This window comes from Monodelphis domestica, chromosome 7 (assembly GCF_027887165.1).
Source record: "Monodelphis domestica isolate mMonDom1 chromosome 7, mMonDom1.pri, whole genome shotgun sequence".
In the NCBI taxonomy this organism is placed as follows: domain Eukaryota; kingdom Metazoa; phylum Chordata; class Mammalia; order Didelphimorphia; family Didelphidae; genus Monodelphis; species Monodelphis domestica.
In genome coordinates this window covers 272741928-272759593 of record NC_077233.1, presented here as the reverse complement: position 1 = coordinate 272759593, position 17666 = coordinate 272741928, and the positions used below count along the sequence as shown (strand labels likewise).

General features: G+C 34.2%; 1 protein-coding gene across 3 annotated transcripts in view; it reads left to right on the top strand.

Moving 5' to 3' along the window:
• ERCC6L2 (ERCC excision repair 6 like 2) overlaps positions 1-17666 on the top strand; it is a 174392-nt gene that overhangs the window by 64532 nt on the left and 92194 nt on the right. For all 3 annotated transcript variants that reach the window (XM_056806770.1, XM_016423780.2, XM_007497932.3), the window contains one exon: positions 15410-15481. In XM_056806770.1, the coding sequence (XP_056662748.1) occupies positions 15410-15481 (72 nt within the window). The remainder of the gene's footprint in view (positions 1-15409; positions 15482-17666) is intronic.

The following is a 17666-nucleotide window of genomic DNA, read 5'->3' as shown; positions in this document are numbered from 1 at the left end:
CATTGATTTTTGTCATATGACTAAGTATAACCACATTTCATGAAACATTTTCTGTTTTATGTGTATATATATATATATATATATAAGATGTTCTCATGATAAGTATTTGAAAAACAATAATTACCCATAATGAAGATAATTATAACTTTTGAACCAACATATGTTGCAGAGTATGTAGAGTTAGAGAAATTCTACCAAGAAATTTTTTAAAGACTCCAAAATTAAATCAGTTTATACTTTAATTTTTTCTAATATCAACACAATTGAATGGGTATGGGGAAAACAAGATGGAAAACATAGTTGAGCAATAAGAAATGATAGATAATAAAGACTCAAAAAGGTAACATCACACCTATTTATCATGAATCCTTTTTTTGAGAAACAGTAGACAAGAGAAACACAATAAATCATTAAAAATAAATTGATTACATTTTAATGGATAGGAAATAACTATTTATAATGGAGTAGTTATTTCTGAATTAGCCATCTGTTTTCACTCAGACCAGCTACTTGTTCCAGAAAAAGATCAAAATCAATATAATATCAGAACAAAGAAAGTTAATGAAAACATGTGGCACACATTTCGAACATCTTTAACCTGAACTATTAAACAAATGATACTTGAAAAGTTGAAATGGATAAAAGAACTGACACTGACAAATTATAATCATTTCCTGAGAACATTTAGTAGATATAAATCAAATCACCACAACAAGCACATCAAGATAACTTAGATATCTCCTAATCCAGAAAACACTTAATCTTCTAATCAAATTGAGAGAAATACAATAGCCAAGGTAAGAAATGATGTAGAATATAACTAAAAATATGAAAGATTATGAATAAAATATTGCCCTCAAAACCAGAAAATGCAATGATAGGCAAAATAAATTTAATGAAACTTTGTGAAAGTCCCAAATGTCTTATCATCCTGAGGGCATTTAGAGATTAAAATAGAATGATAAAATTAATGAATGGATGGATTATAATCTGGATTAAGTGTATTTTATTCCAAATAAACAATTTTTAAAAGTGAGATATATTAGAAAGGTATATTCTTATGATTCTCATTATTGAGAGTTTTGAAGTTAAGGTCATTGCTGAGACATTAGTGTTTTTGTCATTGGAAGAGACTACCATTAACACAGACCTTGGATAGAAAGGAAATATAAGGGAGGAGTTAGGGAAATAGATTATAATCTTGACAGGCATGATATACTCTAATAAAAAATAGTAGACTTAGACATTGAGAATGGGCCATTAAATTTGACAATTAAGAATTAATTGGTGAATTTAGAGAGCTAAGTTTCAATTGAATGAGGAAGTAAGAAGTCAGATTGCAAAGAGTTCAGAAGAGAGTGAAAAATAGGAAAGCAGAGCTATTTGTTTTGAACATTCATTCAAGTGGAAGGGAAGAGAGATGTAGCTAGTTAGAGGATGGTTGAGTCAAGTTAAGGGTTTGGGGGTTTTATTTTTTTTTTCAAAGGAAAAGAAAGAGATGTGGATGTATTTGTAAATAACTGTAAATAATTGTAAATAAAAAAAAAAATTATCCCCATTGCAGATGATGCTTGCTGATGGTTTTAAACATATACTGTTTATTATTTTTAGGAAAGACCCTTCTATTCCTGTACTTTCTAGTGTTTTCTTTTTTTTAAAACCCTTACCTTTTGGGAAGTGTCTGAGGCCAGATTTGAACCTAGGACCTCACATCTCTAGGCCTGGCTCTCAATTCACAGAGCCACCCAGCTGCTCCCTCTCGTGTTTTCAATAAGAATGGGTGTTGTGTTTTGTCAAAGACTTTTTCTATATCAGTTGAGATAATCATGTGATTTTTGTTGGTTTGCTTGTTGATATGGTTAATTTTGTGGATGGTTTTCCTAATATTGGATCATCTTTGTATTCCTATTAAAAATCCCACCTCATCATAGTGAATAATCCTCATGATCATTTGCTGGAGACTTTTTGCTAGTATTCTATTTGAGATTTTTGAATCAATGTTCTTTAAGGAGATTGTAGTACTTTTTCTCTGTTTTTGATCTGCCTGGCTTTGGAAGCAGTACAATATTTGTGCCATAAAAGGAATTTGGTATAACTCCTTTGCTTATTTTGTCAAATAGTTTGTGTAATATTGGGATTAGTTGTTTCTTAAATGTTTGTTAGAATTCACTTGTGAATCCATCTGGCCCTGGGGATTTTCTCTTAGGGAATACTTTGATGCCTTGTTCCATTTCTTTTTCTGATATGGGATTATTTAAATATTCTATTTCTTCTTCTGTCAATCTAGGCAATTTATATTTTTGTAAATAATCATCCATATCACCTAGGTTGTCATATTTATTGCCATATAATTGCCATGTAATTGGGCAAAATAGTTCTTACTAATTAATTTCCTTTTCATTAGAGGTGAGGTTGCTCTTTTCATCTTTGATACTATTACTTTGGTTTTCTTCTTTCCTTTGTTTAATTAGATTAACCAGTTCTTTATCTTTTTTATTTGTTTTTTCAAAGTACCAGCTTCTAGTCTTATTATGAACTGAATAGTTCTTTCACTTTTTATTTTATTTTTTATTAATTTTATTAATTTCTTTTTTAAGGATGTTTTAGAATTTCTAATTTAGTTTTAATCTGGGCATTCTTAATTTGTTCTCTTGTTAGGTTTTTAACGTGCATGCCCAATTCATTGACCTTTTCCCTCTCTGTTTTGTTAATATATGCACTCGGAGATATAAATTCCCCCTGAGTACTGCTTTGACTCCATCCCATAGATTTTGATGTAATATCTCCTCATTTTCATTCTCTTCAATGAAATTATTAATTGTTTCTATGATTTGTTCATTAACCAATTTTGGAAAATTATATTATTTAATTTCCAATTAATTTTTTTATTTGCCTCTCTATGTACTCTTACTAATTGCTTTTTTCATTGCATTATGATCTGAAAAGATTGCATTCATTATGTCTGTTTTTTTTTTTTTGCATTTGTTTGCCATGTTTTTATACCCTAATTCATGGTCAGCCTTTGTGAATATACCAGGTGCTGCTGAAAAGGTTTTTCCTTTTTATACCTATTTATTTTTCACCCTTTATCTATTAAATCTCATTTTTTCAAACGTTTCATTTAAATTTCTTACCTCTTTGTCATTTATTTGTTGGTTTGATTTATGTAGATCTGATAGAGAAAGGTTTAGATCTCCTACTAGTATAGTTTTACTATCTATTTCCTCCTAAGCTCCAATAGTTTCTCCTTTAAAAATTTGGATGCTATACCATTTTATGCATACATGTTGATTACTGATATTTCCCCATTGTCTATACTACCTTTTATCAGAATGTAATTACCTTCCCTATCCCTTTTAATCAGATCAATTTTTACTTTGGCTTTGTCAAATATCATGAATGCTACTGCTGTCTTCTTTTTCTCTGTTGATGCCCAATAGATTTTGCTCTAGCCTCTTACCGTTACCCTATGTGTGTCTACCTGCCTGATGTGTTTCTTGTAGAGAACATATGGTAGGATTTTGGTTTCTAATCCACTCTGCTATTTGCTTCTGTTTTATGGGTGAGTTCATCCCATTCACATTCAGAATTATGATTACCACCTGTGTATTCCCCATCATTTTTATGTCCTCTCCTAGTTATGCCCTTTCTTCTTTTGCTATTTCCTTTTAAACCAGTGTTTTGCTTTTAATCAGTTTCCTTAATCCCCACCCTTATACTACTTCCCTGATCATCCCCTCGTTTCTTATTCCCCTCTTATTTTTATTTAGGCTCTATTAATTTCCCTCCCCCCCTCTATTTCCTTCCCTTTTGTTACTCCCTGCCACTCCCTGCCTCGGTTTTTCCCTCTTGACTCTCCTGTAGGTTAAGATAGAATTAGATATCCCAATGGATCTAGATGCTTTTCCCTCTCAGAGTTGATTCCACTGAGAGTAAGGTTTAAATATTACCTATTATCACTGTCTTTCTCTACTTCTTATAACAGTATTCTTTTCTTCCCCCTCCCCTGTGCCTCTTTATGTGGTATACTTTATCCTATCTTTTTATTCCTTCATGTTTCTTTTGGTGACATCTTCTATTCCCACCCCCTTACGTTTTTGTTTTACATATCATCTTTAACCACTTAGTACCCCAATCACTCCCAATGAATAATTCTTCTAACTACTATAATAGTTAATAGAGTTTTTGAGAGTTACAAATATCATTTTTCCATATAGGAATATAAGCAATTTGACCTTAATGAAGCCCTTTAAAAGAAGTTTTTCTTTTTTTCCCCCTCTCTTGTTCACCTTTTCATGTTTCTCTTGAATTTATATTTGGGTATTAAATTTTCCATTTAGTTCTGGTCATTTTGTTGCAAATACTTGGAAATCTATTTTGTTAAACTCCCATACTTTTCCCTAGAAGTATATAGTCAGTTTTGATGGGTAGGTGATCCTTGGTTGTAGACCCAATTCTCTTCCTTTATGAATATCATATTCCAAGCTTTGTGATACTTTAGTGTGGAGGCTACCAGATATCAGGAATCCAAGTTATGGTTTCAGCAAAGTAGAGGTCTGTTCTCCAGTAACTGTCCATCAGAAGACTGGAGATTTCCTCACACCCACAGCCAGTTGAACCTCAAAGGGCAGTGGCTTGATGGATGGATTATCAGGATGTCCCAGCTATACACTTTTCTCCTTCACCTTTCATCTGCAGAGTGTCAGTTGGCAAACTGCCCCTTGGAACTCTCACTCAACCAGCTCAGGAAAGATTCTATGTCTCAAGACCTGTCAGTCATTCTCTTGCTACTTTTACCTTCCTTTAGTATAATCCCCCCTTTGCACAAAGCCTAAATTGTGTTGAAAACACGATTTTGGCATTTGTATACTAACTTACTTACATATTACCTAAACTAAAATATCTACCCAAAATAATAAACAACCGATACTCAACTATCTTAACCTATATAGTACTATCCTATTCTAGGAATTTTATCAAGGAACAGAAAAAGGGAATAAATAATGAACTATTACAAATTGCAAAAACATATCAAACATATGCAAAACCCAAGGAAGTAACATGAAAAGCAAAAGATAAACACAACTTTTATTCAAATATTAAATTCTTAAATACTACTCTTATCTAATACAGAACATTCTACTACCATTGTAATGCATTAACAGGAAACAGAAAAAAATTTGAAAAGCAAAATAAGCACATTTCATAAGTTTTACAAAGAAATTAAACAAAAACATTTCACTCACTTATGCAAAATACATATAGCAATAGATTAAATTCTACATAGTGATCGATTTACATAAATTTTACACATACACATGTAATACATACATGAAATATATACATGTATTCGATAGATATGCATGTATTCACTTCATATTTATACATATACATATGTTACATATATACATACACTATAATACAATTAATTTTGCAGTCCTATTATACACACTATATATATTTATATTTGTATTTACAATTTTATTTGATGTGATGTTTTATGTTATTTGTGTTATGTAATGTATGTTGTAATGTAAGTCAGTTTCTTACCTTATTTAATTTAATTTAATCCTATCTAACTAAATCCTTCAAAATTCTCCTGTCTGCCTATATTCCTATACTAAACTAAGTATCTAAGTTTTGTTAATAACTAATTTATAACTAATCATAACATTGTTAGTACCCTAGCTATACACTGTTTCATTCATTCAATTAGTGAATCAACATAACCTATCCTTGTTTATGTATTTGTGTTTATGTTATGTTGTTTTTTGCTATGTTATGTTATTTTGCTAGTGCTGTGTCAGTGTTACTGTTATGTTAGTGTTATGTTACTGTTGCATGTAATATACTTACCACTACTTCAGATCTTTCCTTTTCTTCTCATCTTATCTTGCTTGAAGAATTCTTCCTCTCCAACTCCATGGTAGTATATATAATTATGAAAGTCTAGGTGAATATATGTTATGTTATTTTGTATTCTAATACATTACCACAAATTTCTAATCCATTAGTCCATTAATCCTGTGATCCTCTTCATTATAAATTTCCACAAAGTCATTATCTCAACATTTATAAGTTCTTCCAGGCTCTTAACAATGTCCATTAAGTTCCTGAATTCTCCTCTTAATCTGCATTGTCCTCTTCCAAATGTCCTCTTCCATTGGAATGGTCCTCTCCTTACTGATCTTTCTGACTACAGACTCAATTTGCCTGATGATTCTCAGATTCCACAATTTTTTTCTTCAATTTCTTCTTCAAGGATTTGTACATTTCATTATTAATACCATGTGCTAATTTGATAAGTTAACAATGATACCATGAATCTCTACCTAAAACTTTTACCAAAGATGGAGAAACTAACACAGTTGTATAAGAACCTACCCAACTCTCTTGTGTTGCTGATATTTTAGCAAAATTTTTAACCTATACCATATCTCCTTTTTTGAAATTATGGAGAGAATAATCCAGTGGACCAGCTTGGATCAATACTCTCATATCATGTAATTCTTTTTGTTTTTTCATTTTTAAAAAATTAATTGTATTTATTTTTTAATTTAAGTTTAGTCAATTTAGAACATTATTCTATGGTTACAAGAATTATATTATTTCTCTCCCTCCCTCCCCCACCCTTCCTGCAGCTGATGTGTAATTTCATTGGGTATTACATGTGTCCTTGATCAAAACCTATTTCCATGTTGTTGGTGTGTGCATTAGGATGTTCATTTAGAGTCTTCATCACCAGCCATATCCCCTCGACCTATGTAATCAAGCAGTTGTTTTTCTTCTGTGTTTCTACTCCAACAATTTTTCCTCTGAATGTGGATAGTGTTTTTTTTTTTTGTAGATTGCTCCAAGTTGTTCCGATCGCTGCATTGCCACTAATGGAGAAGTCCATTACATTCGATTGTACCACAGTGTATCAATCTCTGTGTACAATGTTCTTCTGGTTCTTCTCCTTCCTCTGCATCAATTCTTGGAGGTCATTCCAGTTCCCATGGAATTCCTCCAGTTTATTATTCCTTTGAGCACAATAGTATTCCATCCCCAACATATACCACAATTTGTTCAGCCATTCCCCAATTGATAGGCATCTCCTCATTTCCCAATTTTTTGCCACCACAAAGAGCACAGCTATGAATATTCTTGTACATGTCTTTTTCCTTATTATCTCTTTCGAGTACAAACCCAGCAGTGCTATGGCTGGATCAAAGGGTAGGCAATCTTTTAGCGCCCTTTGGGCATAGTTCCAAATTGCCCTCCAGAATGGTTGGATCAATTCACAACTTCAAAAGCAATGCATTAATGGCCCGACTTTGCCACATCCCCTCCAGCATTCATTACTTTCCTTTGTTGTCATGTTAGCCAATCTGCTAGTTTTGATTTTCATCTTTCTGAGTATAAGAGATTTAGAACACTTTTTCATGTGCTTATTAATAGATTTGATTTCTTTAACTGAAAATTGCCTATTCATGCCTGTGAATTTAAAAAATACTCCACCCTATTCAGACCATTCTTTAGAAGATGGGGTTTAGCTATTTCCTGATCAATAACAATAGAGATACTTGGAATAACAGAATCAGGTCTTGGAAACTACAATCTCCACCCTAGTCAGGGTAGCAAGATTAGGAAGGGCTGCAGCAAAAAACTCAAGATTTAATTATTTGAGAATATGGCCTTCAACAAACATGTTCAAAAGGATATCCTCTGGATGGTTCTAGGTCAAGCTAGAGCCACCATTGGCACATGTGAGATGCAGGAAGTGACAGAGAACAGCCTCTGGAGTTCTCATGACTTCCTGTGAGGAGGGCTAGAGGCAGTCGAGGCAGGTACTTGGAGGTGGAGGACCCGTGGACTGTTTTTCTTCAAATTGGTCACGTGAGTGATAAGGACTGATCTCTTTCCTTGCCTTGGCTATCCAGGGCCTTAAAGCCCGCTTTGGCTCAGCCTGAGCAGCATGGGTATTTAAAACCTTTTTCCTTCTCTCCCCTTTCCTTCTCTCTCTCCCCTTTCCTTCTCTCTCTCTCTCTCTCTCTCTCTCTCTCTCTCTCTCTCTCTCTCTCTCTCTCTCTCTCTCTCTCCCCCCCCCTCTCTCTCTCTCTCTTCCCCCTCTCTCTCCCTTTCTCCCTCTAATACTTTCTTCCTCCTGTTTGTAATTAAAACACCATAAAAAAAGGTTGGCAGCTGACTTGAGTGTTTCATTTAGGAATTACATAGCTGAATTCCTTGGTGACCTTAGATTAATATATATCAGTCTTTAAAGTGATTTGAATATCACATGCCCCTTGCCCATTTATCAGTTGGAGAATGGCTTGTTTTTTTGTACAATTGGTTTAACTCTATAAATTTGAGTAATTAGGCCTTTGTCAGAGGTTTTTGTTAGGAAGATTGTTTCCCAATTTGTTGCTTCCTTTCTAATATTAGTTGCATTGATTTTGTTTGTAAAAAACCCTTTAAATTTGAAGTAATCAAAATTATTGATTTAACATTTTGTGATTTTTTTCTAGCTCTTACTTGGTTTTAAAGTCTTTTCTTTCCCAAAGATCTGACAAATATACTATTCTGTGTTCTCCTAATTTTCTTATAGTTTCCTTCTTTATATTCAGGTCATTCACCCATTCTGTGTTTATCTTGGTGTAGGGTGTGAGATGTTAATCCAAACTAATCTCTCCCATAATGTTTTCTAATTTTCCCATCAGTTTTTATCAAATAGTGGATTTTGGTACCAATGCTGGGATCTTTGGTCTTATCATAGACAAGACAGTCGTCTTGCTGAGGTCACTTACCCTTATTCACCTGATCCTCCTTTCTGTCTCTTAGTCAGTACCAAATTATTTTGATAACCACTGTTTTATAGTATAGTTTGAGATCTGGGACTGCAAGTCCTCCTTCATTTGCATTTTTTTTAATGATTTCCTTGGATATCCTTGATCTTTTGTTCTTCCAAATGAACTTTGTTATGGTTTTTTTCTAATTCAGTAAAAAAGTTTTTTTGGTAGTTTAATATGTATGGCACTGAATAAGTAAATTAATTTGCGTAGGATTGTCATTTTTATTATGTTAGCTCATCCTACCCATGAGCAATCAATGTTTTTCCAATTGTTTAGATCTAGTTTTAATTGTGTGGAGAGTGTTTTGTAGTTGTGTTCATATAGTTCTGGTGTTTGTCTCAGCAGATAGATTCCTAAACATTTTGTATTGTCTAGGGTGATTTTAAATGGAATTTCTCTTTCTAATTCTTACTGCTGAAATGGGTTGGAGATAATATAGAAATGCTGATGACTTATGTGGGTTTATTTTGTATCCTGCAACTTTGCTAAAGTTGTTGATTATTTCGACTAGCTTTTTTGGTTGATTCTCTAGGACTCTTTAAGTAGACAATCATATCATCTGCAACGAGTGATAACTTGGTCTACTCATTGCCTATTTTAATACCTTTAATTCATGTAATTCTTTAAGATGTTGTTGTAAAGCACTTTGGTAAGAAGCAAGTTTCCATTCTCCTCCTAAGAGAGATGTATAGACTGTCTTACAAATTTTTGCTGGTAGTGGAGCATGTCCAAAGAGCATTTCATAGAATGATACATATAAATCTGCTCTGCGTCTCATACGTAGGTAAAACAAAGCTATGGGAAGAATATCTGGCCATTTTAGATGACTTTCAGCACAGATTTCCCCCACCATAGTCTTTAGTTCCCTATTTTCATGATACATTTGATCTGAACTTTGTGGGTGATAAGGAACATGATATTTAGGTATTATTCCTAGATTCTCATAGACTCTTTTCAGGATATCTTTGGTGAAATGAGATCCCTTATCAGAGTCTATGGTAAGTGGTACTCCAAATCTAGGAACAATTTCTTTAATCAAGACTTTTACCACAAAGCTAGCTGTATTTATATTGTTATTTGAAATGCTTCAGGCCACTTAGTTAATCTGTCCACAATTATAAGACAAAACTTGTATCTTCCAGCTTTTGGCATGCTGATGTAATCATTTTGCAGACTCTCAAATGGACAATATGCTAAAGGACTACTACCTAAACCTTTCTGTTTGAATGTCCCTTGGTTGGATTTTTGGCAAACAGAACAGGTTGTACAGATCTAATTAGCTACAGTACTTATTCCAGGAGCTACCCATTGCCACTTTACAGAATCTACTATAGCTTGAGTGCCAAAATGATCTTTTGTGTGGATGGCTTGACACAAATCGGTATACAAATCTTTTGGTAACTTTGGTTTTCCAGTGTCTGTGATGCATATTTCATGCTATTTTCTTGCTCCAAATTTCTCCTTCCACTTTTGAATTTCTGAGACCATATAAGCTTTTTCTAGATTATCAGATTCAATAGTTGACAAATTCATTACATACACTAGAGCATTCTTGCCTGCAAATTTTTCAGTTATTTAAGCTCTATGATTTCCTTGAGATTGCCTATAGAAACCAGTTGTTCCAAGAACAGCTCTGAGTTGCTTTTTGGTCTTAGGAGCACTCAATTTCTGAAATGTCTGCTTTTCTTTTCTGTGTGATATTTCTGGAACCCTCTGATGACACAAATCCAAGATATTATACTTTAGGCAAAACCCACTGTAATTTCGCCTTGGAGATTTTATGCTCATACCTGTATAATTCTATCAAATGAATCTTACTATCACTGAGACATACTTTAGCATTTGGGGATGCAAGGAGAATATCATGTACAAAATGCATTATTTTACTTTCCTTGAATGCTATGGTTTTTAGATCTCTATTTAAAATTTGTGAGAATTATCTTGGAGAATTGGTGAACCCTTGTGGAAGCTGAGTCCAAGTTCTATGAGTTATTTCCCATGTAAAAGCAAAGATCTTTTGAGAATCCTTATGAATTGGTATTAAGAAAAATGCTGAGCATAAATCAACCATGGTGAAATATTTTGCCTGACTTGGAATGGAAGAAATTATAGCAATTGGTCTTGGTACAATAAGATGTGTTTTGATTAAAGAATCATTTACCACTCTTAAATCTTGTATGAATCTATATACCACTTTGCCATTTGGATCTGGCTTTGGCTTTTTGATTGGAAGTATGTGTTTATTATATTCTGAGAAGCAAGGTGTTAAGATTCCTTGTTGGATTAGGGATTAATGATTGGTATGATACCCTCTATTGCTTCGTTACTTAAGGGGTATTGAGGTACATAAGGAACTGGTCCATCCTTAGTTCTCATCCTTACTAGAGTAGCTGATTTCAATAGACTTACATCTGTGGAAGACTTTGACCATAAATATTCAGGGATATCCTCAGATATAGGATAGATTGAATCTAAGTCATCCTCTGTACTGACTGAATCTAAGAACAGCAATGGAAAAGCTTTCAGAGATTCTTCTGGTAGAGGTAATGACATATTACCAGCATCAGTACATTGGATTGTTTCCCATAATTTACATAATAAATCCCTACCTAGAAGAGTTATGGGACAGTCTGGCCTACAAAGAAATGCATCCTCCACAGATAAAGGACCTAAAGTAATCAGTTTAGGTTGTAATTTAGCTACTCTCTCTGGTTTTCCAGGAGCTCCTATTACTTCCATTGTACCAACAGCTCTACAATTCTTAGGAAGACTTTGTAAAACTGATTTACTAGCTCCAGTATCAACCAAAAGATCATAAATCTGATCACCTATAGTAACATATACATATGGTTCTGTACTCTTTGGAGGCTAAAATGTTTCCAACACTGGTGCAAGCACAGTAACATCAGAACAAAGCTCAGTCATTTCCTGTCCATCCAAGTCTACATGTGCTTGAACTACATGATATTCCCAGGATTTTGCATCTTTAATTCCATCATTAGCTTTATCACTCCTCCCTTTGGTCCTTATACTCTCCATCTTGGTATAATTGTTCTCATTTATAATTTCATTATCATTATGCAGTTTAACATTCTTCACTGTTTCCCCTTATTTTACATTCATTAGAATTTTCTACTAATTTTACACTACAATTTTCTTTTTCCTTCAATTATTACTAATTACATTATCCTTTGATTCAATCAGTTCATCTATATCTTCATTAATCTTATTACCATTACAATAATTTACATTTACTCTCAATTCATTATCCTTTGATTTAATTACAGAAGAACACTGCGTAACCTTCATAAGGAACAAGTCCCTTTGCTCTGATCACCCTTAACAACCTGACTATATTTAGGCCTTGCTCCAGACAACCCTGTCCTGCATTGTGCTCAGATCTGGTGCTTGGGTCCCTGGCAACAGGCATTTTGACACACATTTCCATTCTTTCTTCTTGAGTAGTTATTATTCCAGCCATTATTGTTATTATTATTCCAGTTACAAGTATTTTGCCTATTAAATCCTCCATACCTGTTCATTTGTTTTGCAAACTGACCTCTGTTCTTACATTCTTTTACAAAATGACTGATTCTCCAGCATAGGTGACAATGTGGGGACTTGATCTTCTATCCCTAGGCTAAAAATAATTGTTATTAGGCTTCATTAATCTTAATGCAGCCACTGCCTTAACCTCTTTAATCTCATGTTCTCTAGCTTTGCCCTCTGTTTCTTTTAATTTTCTTTTAAGATCTTCTATCACTGTGTCTCTCTCCTCATATTTATCTTCACTATTTGTGCACAACTATGTAGCCTTTCTTCTAATATCTTTCAGTTCCATCTACTCCCAATCAGGATACTTGTTTTTAAAGAATAATTTTATTTTGGGAATAGAATTTTTTTACAAAGATCCTTTTTATATGTGCTACTGTTACCTCGTCAAGGACATCCATGTTCAGGTATGTCTCTGCAGTTTCAGTGATTCGATCAAGGAATGATGTAGGTGTTTCAGTGGGTTTTTGTTTTATACCTTCAAATTTGGACCATGCATTTGGTCTCTTAATATGTCTACCCATGACCTCTAATATTGCCTGTCTGCATTCCTTCATCATGTCATACTGGACTTTGCTGTTCATGTCAGTGTCATTATAATCCTGCAGCCATGGTGTTAACAAGGGATCCTGGTTAGTTTCTTCTATGAACTTATTTCTCTCCCATTTTGTTAAAAGCTCTTTCATTAACAAGAGAAAATTGTAATCAAGGTCAAATAAATAAATAGTCCTCCTCATTTCCTTAATGACCCTGTTAGGTTCATTCACAAATTCAGGTGTTCTTTTCTTTATCAATTCCAAGTCCTCTGGTGTGAATCTTTTATATGTTTTTACCTGGAAGATCTCATCCCTTGAAACTACTGGAAGATCTCTTAGGGGAAATAATGTAACCATCCCTTCAGCCTCTTCCTTCTGTAATCTATTTAGATTTCCAGTTGCACCATTAATTTCTTTTGCCCCACAATCATATCTAGTATTCATAAACCTTTTATCTTTTAAATACACTTCCATCTGGTCCAGTTGTTGTTTCATATGTGTAACCATTTGTTTAAGCTCAGAATCTTTAGTTAACCAAACCACTGTAGCTTTAAACCATTTGCCTATAACAAACAATACCACTCTACACTTATATATAACACAGAGACAAATACATAACATGGGGATATGAGACAAGACAGTTTGCACAGTAATTTCCATGCAAGGTTTCATCCAATAATAGCCCAGACCCATGTAGCATACTTTGGGGGAAAGAATAAATGCAATCCATGAGATATGCAGAACACGTCCCATAATACAACCAAAAGATCTATTAACATGTCCCCAGACGTGTTTATATTCATAGTCAACAGTGTATATACAATTGAATTTGTGTTGTTATACTCCACTGTGTTCATCCTATTTATATAAAAGTAAGGAAAGGGAAATTTTTTAAAAAAAATAAATAAAAAAAAATCCAATATGGTCACTTAGACCATGTGACAGAAGGCTATTTAAACTTTAAATGTCTCTCCCAGCTCAGTTAGAGTCTCAGAGTTCCTCTGGGCCCCACTATGGAATGTTCCACTTGCTGAGTACTAGATGGAATATTCTAGCCTAACTGACTTTTGGCTCTCTACCTATTTTTCTATATTATATCTATATTCCTAAGGTTTCTTAACCTAGCTAACTCTGCCAAACTGTTATGATTTTTAGGAAAAAGGGAAAGGAAGGGTATACATAAGGGAAGAATCACATATAAATAAAATAGAATATTAACAGGTAAGGGAAAGGTTTTGGGAATGGAATAGGGAAAGTATTTAGCGATCTGATTTTTACCCACTATATTTACTTATCTAATTAAGCTTACTCTGGCTAACTACAGACTATCAAAACTAAATTCCCCAGCAAAACCAGAATCACACACACAGTGTCAATGGTTAGTCAGATATCAGGAATCCAAGTTGTGGTGGTCTCAGCTGGTCTTAGCTCTGTTTTCCAGTAACTGTCCACCAGAAGAATGTAGATTTCCTCACACCCATAGCCAGTTGATCCACAAAGGCCAGTTGCTTGATGGATGGATTATCAGGATGTCTCAACTATACACCTTTCTCCTTCACCTTTCATCTGCAGAGTGTCAGTTGGCAAACTGCCCCTTGGGACTCTCACTCAAACAGCTCAGGAAAGATTCTATGTCTCAAGACCTGTCAGTCATTCTCTTGCTACTTTTACCTTCCCTTGCTACACCAAAAACTTAGAGATTGCCCCATGCTTGCTCTGACTTTGGCCTTGTAGGTGGAGTTGGGGATGGGTGGTCACCTCCAGTTTTTATAGGAGTCGTTTTACCCCCTTATAGTGTAGAAATGCCCAAACCTTGCCTACCTTCAACTAGAATGCCCTACAGTAGAGCCCTTTTGCTTATCTGATTTTTGTTTTTGTTCTTTTGAGACACTTTAAAATTGGTCGGTGATGAGGTGAAAAAGACCCTTGCTTCTACTCTGTGGCCATCTTAGCCTGGAAGTCCTATCACAATATAGTTGTTTTTTTGTTTTTTTTTTTAACAAAATTGCTTTAATGTTGTTAGTTTTTATGTCTCATGTCAAAATTCATTGACATTGAAAAAGTAGCTGCTTACCTCTGTAAAGGAAAGAGTGGAAAGAACAAGGAGATGCCTTCTTGTATTAATTCTTTGAGGCTATGCTTGATCATTATAATTTCCCTGCATTTTAATCTAGTGTTCTACTAATCTTAATAAAGAATAAGATATTTTATAAGTTAATTTGTTTTTGGAAATTAAAAAAAATTATTCCTTAAAATGAAGTAAATTGAAAATTTTTACAAATTTCAACTATTTATCAACTTAATTATAATATAATTTGATGCAAAATCTTTAGTTCTATATTTGGCAAGGGAAAAATGCAATGAAAAAGAAGACTGAAGGGGATGTATGAAAATAATTTTTTAGACATTTAACATGATGAATAACTCTGCATGTATGAATTATTCCTTAAGTAGACACTAGTTAATTGCCATGCTGTGGTTCACTTCCAGGTTCTTCAGCAGCTTTTAAATCATTGCAAAAAAAACAGAGACAAAGTTCTTCTTTTTTCCTTTTCTACCAAGGTAAGTTCTTTATGATTTGTATTCTTGGCTGACCTCAGCAATAACTCCAGAGGTCTAAAATAGAAGTGTCAACAGCAACTGTTAGCTATGCTTTCTTTTAAATTTACTTTTGAAAGTGGTAATTAGGTAGGCAGCAGGCTTGAATATTTATTATATTGAGGGCCTCATCAAAGCCTAAACTCAAATATTTATAGATAGATAGATGTATATATACATTTGTATCTTGTAAATGCTATTTTTTAAGATCTGTATTATGAAAGTCCCTAACAGTGCTTTACTCATAGTATGCATTTAATAAATGTCAGTTTAATAAGTCAATGACTAAAAGATTAGACCAACTTTCTATAACATAGCAATTATTTATAGAGATGTTTTTGGTTTCTTTATATTATAATAATCTGCAAAGTAAATAACATTTGGAAATGAAAGAATGAAAAGGAAGTGAATAAAAGTTAGTCAAATTCAATTTAATAAGCTAGGCCTAGTACTAAGTGCTGAGAATACAAAGAGACCAAAAATCAGTGCATCCCCTAAAAGAGCTTACAATCTAATGGGGCAATCTAAAGGCAACTTGTAAACAGCTAAATACAAACAAGGTATATACTGGATAAATTGGAGATAATCTCAGGGGAAAGAATTAATGGGAACCAAGGAAGGTTTATTGAAAGAAGTTGAATTTTTAGATAATACTTCTAAGAAGTTATGAGGCATAGATAAGGAGGGAGAGAATTCCAGCAAAAGGAACAGTGAGGAGGCTAGTGTCATTGCATTATGGAGTACTTGGGGGTGAGTTAGGTGTAAGATGAGTAGAAAGGTAAGAGGGGCCCAGACTTTAAAGATCAGAGGATTTTGTATCTGATTCAGGAGGTGGTAGGAAGCCACTCAAATTTATTGGAAGGAGGAATCAGTATCACGTGGTCAGAACTATACTCTAAAGATCCCTTTGACAGCTAAGTAGGAGATAAACTGTAGCAGCTGTGACAGACGAACCAGAAAGCTATTCCAATAGTTCAGTCATGAGGTGATAAGTACCTACATCAGTCTAGGGGCTTTGTCAGAGTAGAGAAAGGAGCATATAGGAGAGATGTTATAGTAGTAAAATCAAAAGGTCTTGACACCAAATTGGATATGGAGGAAAGAGGGAGTAAGAAGTGATATCTTTCACAGCAATAGGAAAGTTCAGAAAGCAGAGAGGCTTTGGAAGGAAATTAATTCAGTTTTGGATACAGAGTTTAACATCTCTATTGGATATCTTTCCAGTTTGAGAAATGGAGATGTTAAGACTGGACATCAGGAGAAAGATTAGGTCTGGATAAGTCTATTTGAGAACTTTCAGCCCAGAGATAATAATTGAATCTAGAAAAACTGTTAAGATAATCAAGTGAAATAGCATAGAGGGAAAAGACCAGGACAGAGCCCTTTGAGACACCCCCAATTAGCAGGTATGACCTAAACAAAGATCAAGTTAAGGACACTGAGAAAGGTCTATAGAATATGTAGGAGAACCAGGAGAGAATAGTTTCACCAAAATTTAAGAGAGAAAGAAAAGAGAGTGATCAGCATTTGTCAAAAGATGCAAAGGGAGTAGAGGTCTCACTGAGAATGAAAAGCAGATTTTGGTGTTGCAAGAGAGGCAGGGGTGGACAACAGGCTGATCTAAAAAGAACATTTTAGAATTCATGAGCATGGAAGTGGCATTTGTGGGTGATGACAAGTTCAAGAATATCATGATCTATGTGTAACTTCAGGTGGGGTGCAGTGGGGAGGGAATGGGAAATGAGTAAGTTGGGAAACTGGGAGGTCAGGGTATTTGAGGGAATATCAGTATGTGTCAGTCTTTTAGTATGACAGCAAGAATTGGGGAGGAGAGAGAGATTGAGAGCCAAGTACTAAACACATTAAAGAAAAAAAAAAGAGCATCTTGGAGATGGATAGACAGTAATCACTAGATTCATATTTGAGTGATAACATAAGAATAGAATGAACCTTTAAGGAATAGAGTTTACTGAGTGTTGCTAATGGTAGAGGGATACCTTGGAAATGGAATTTTGGAACAAAGAGTATTCCAACCCCCTACTGTGATCTGTGAGTCAGGTGTTAGGATCAAAAGTACAACCAATCCTGAAGAGATGACCAAGGAAAATGTGTCATTAAAAAGGAAATATATTAAATGCATGAAGATGGA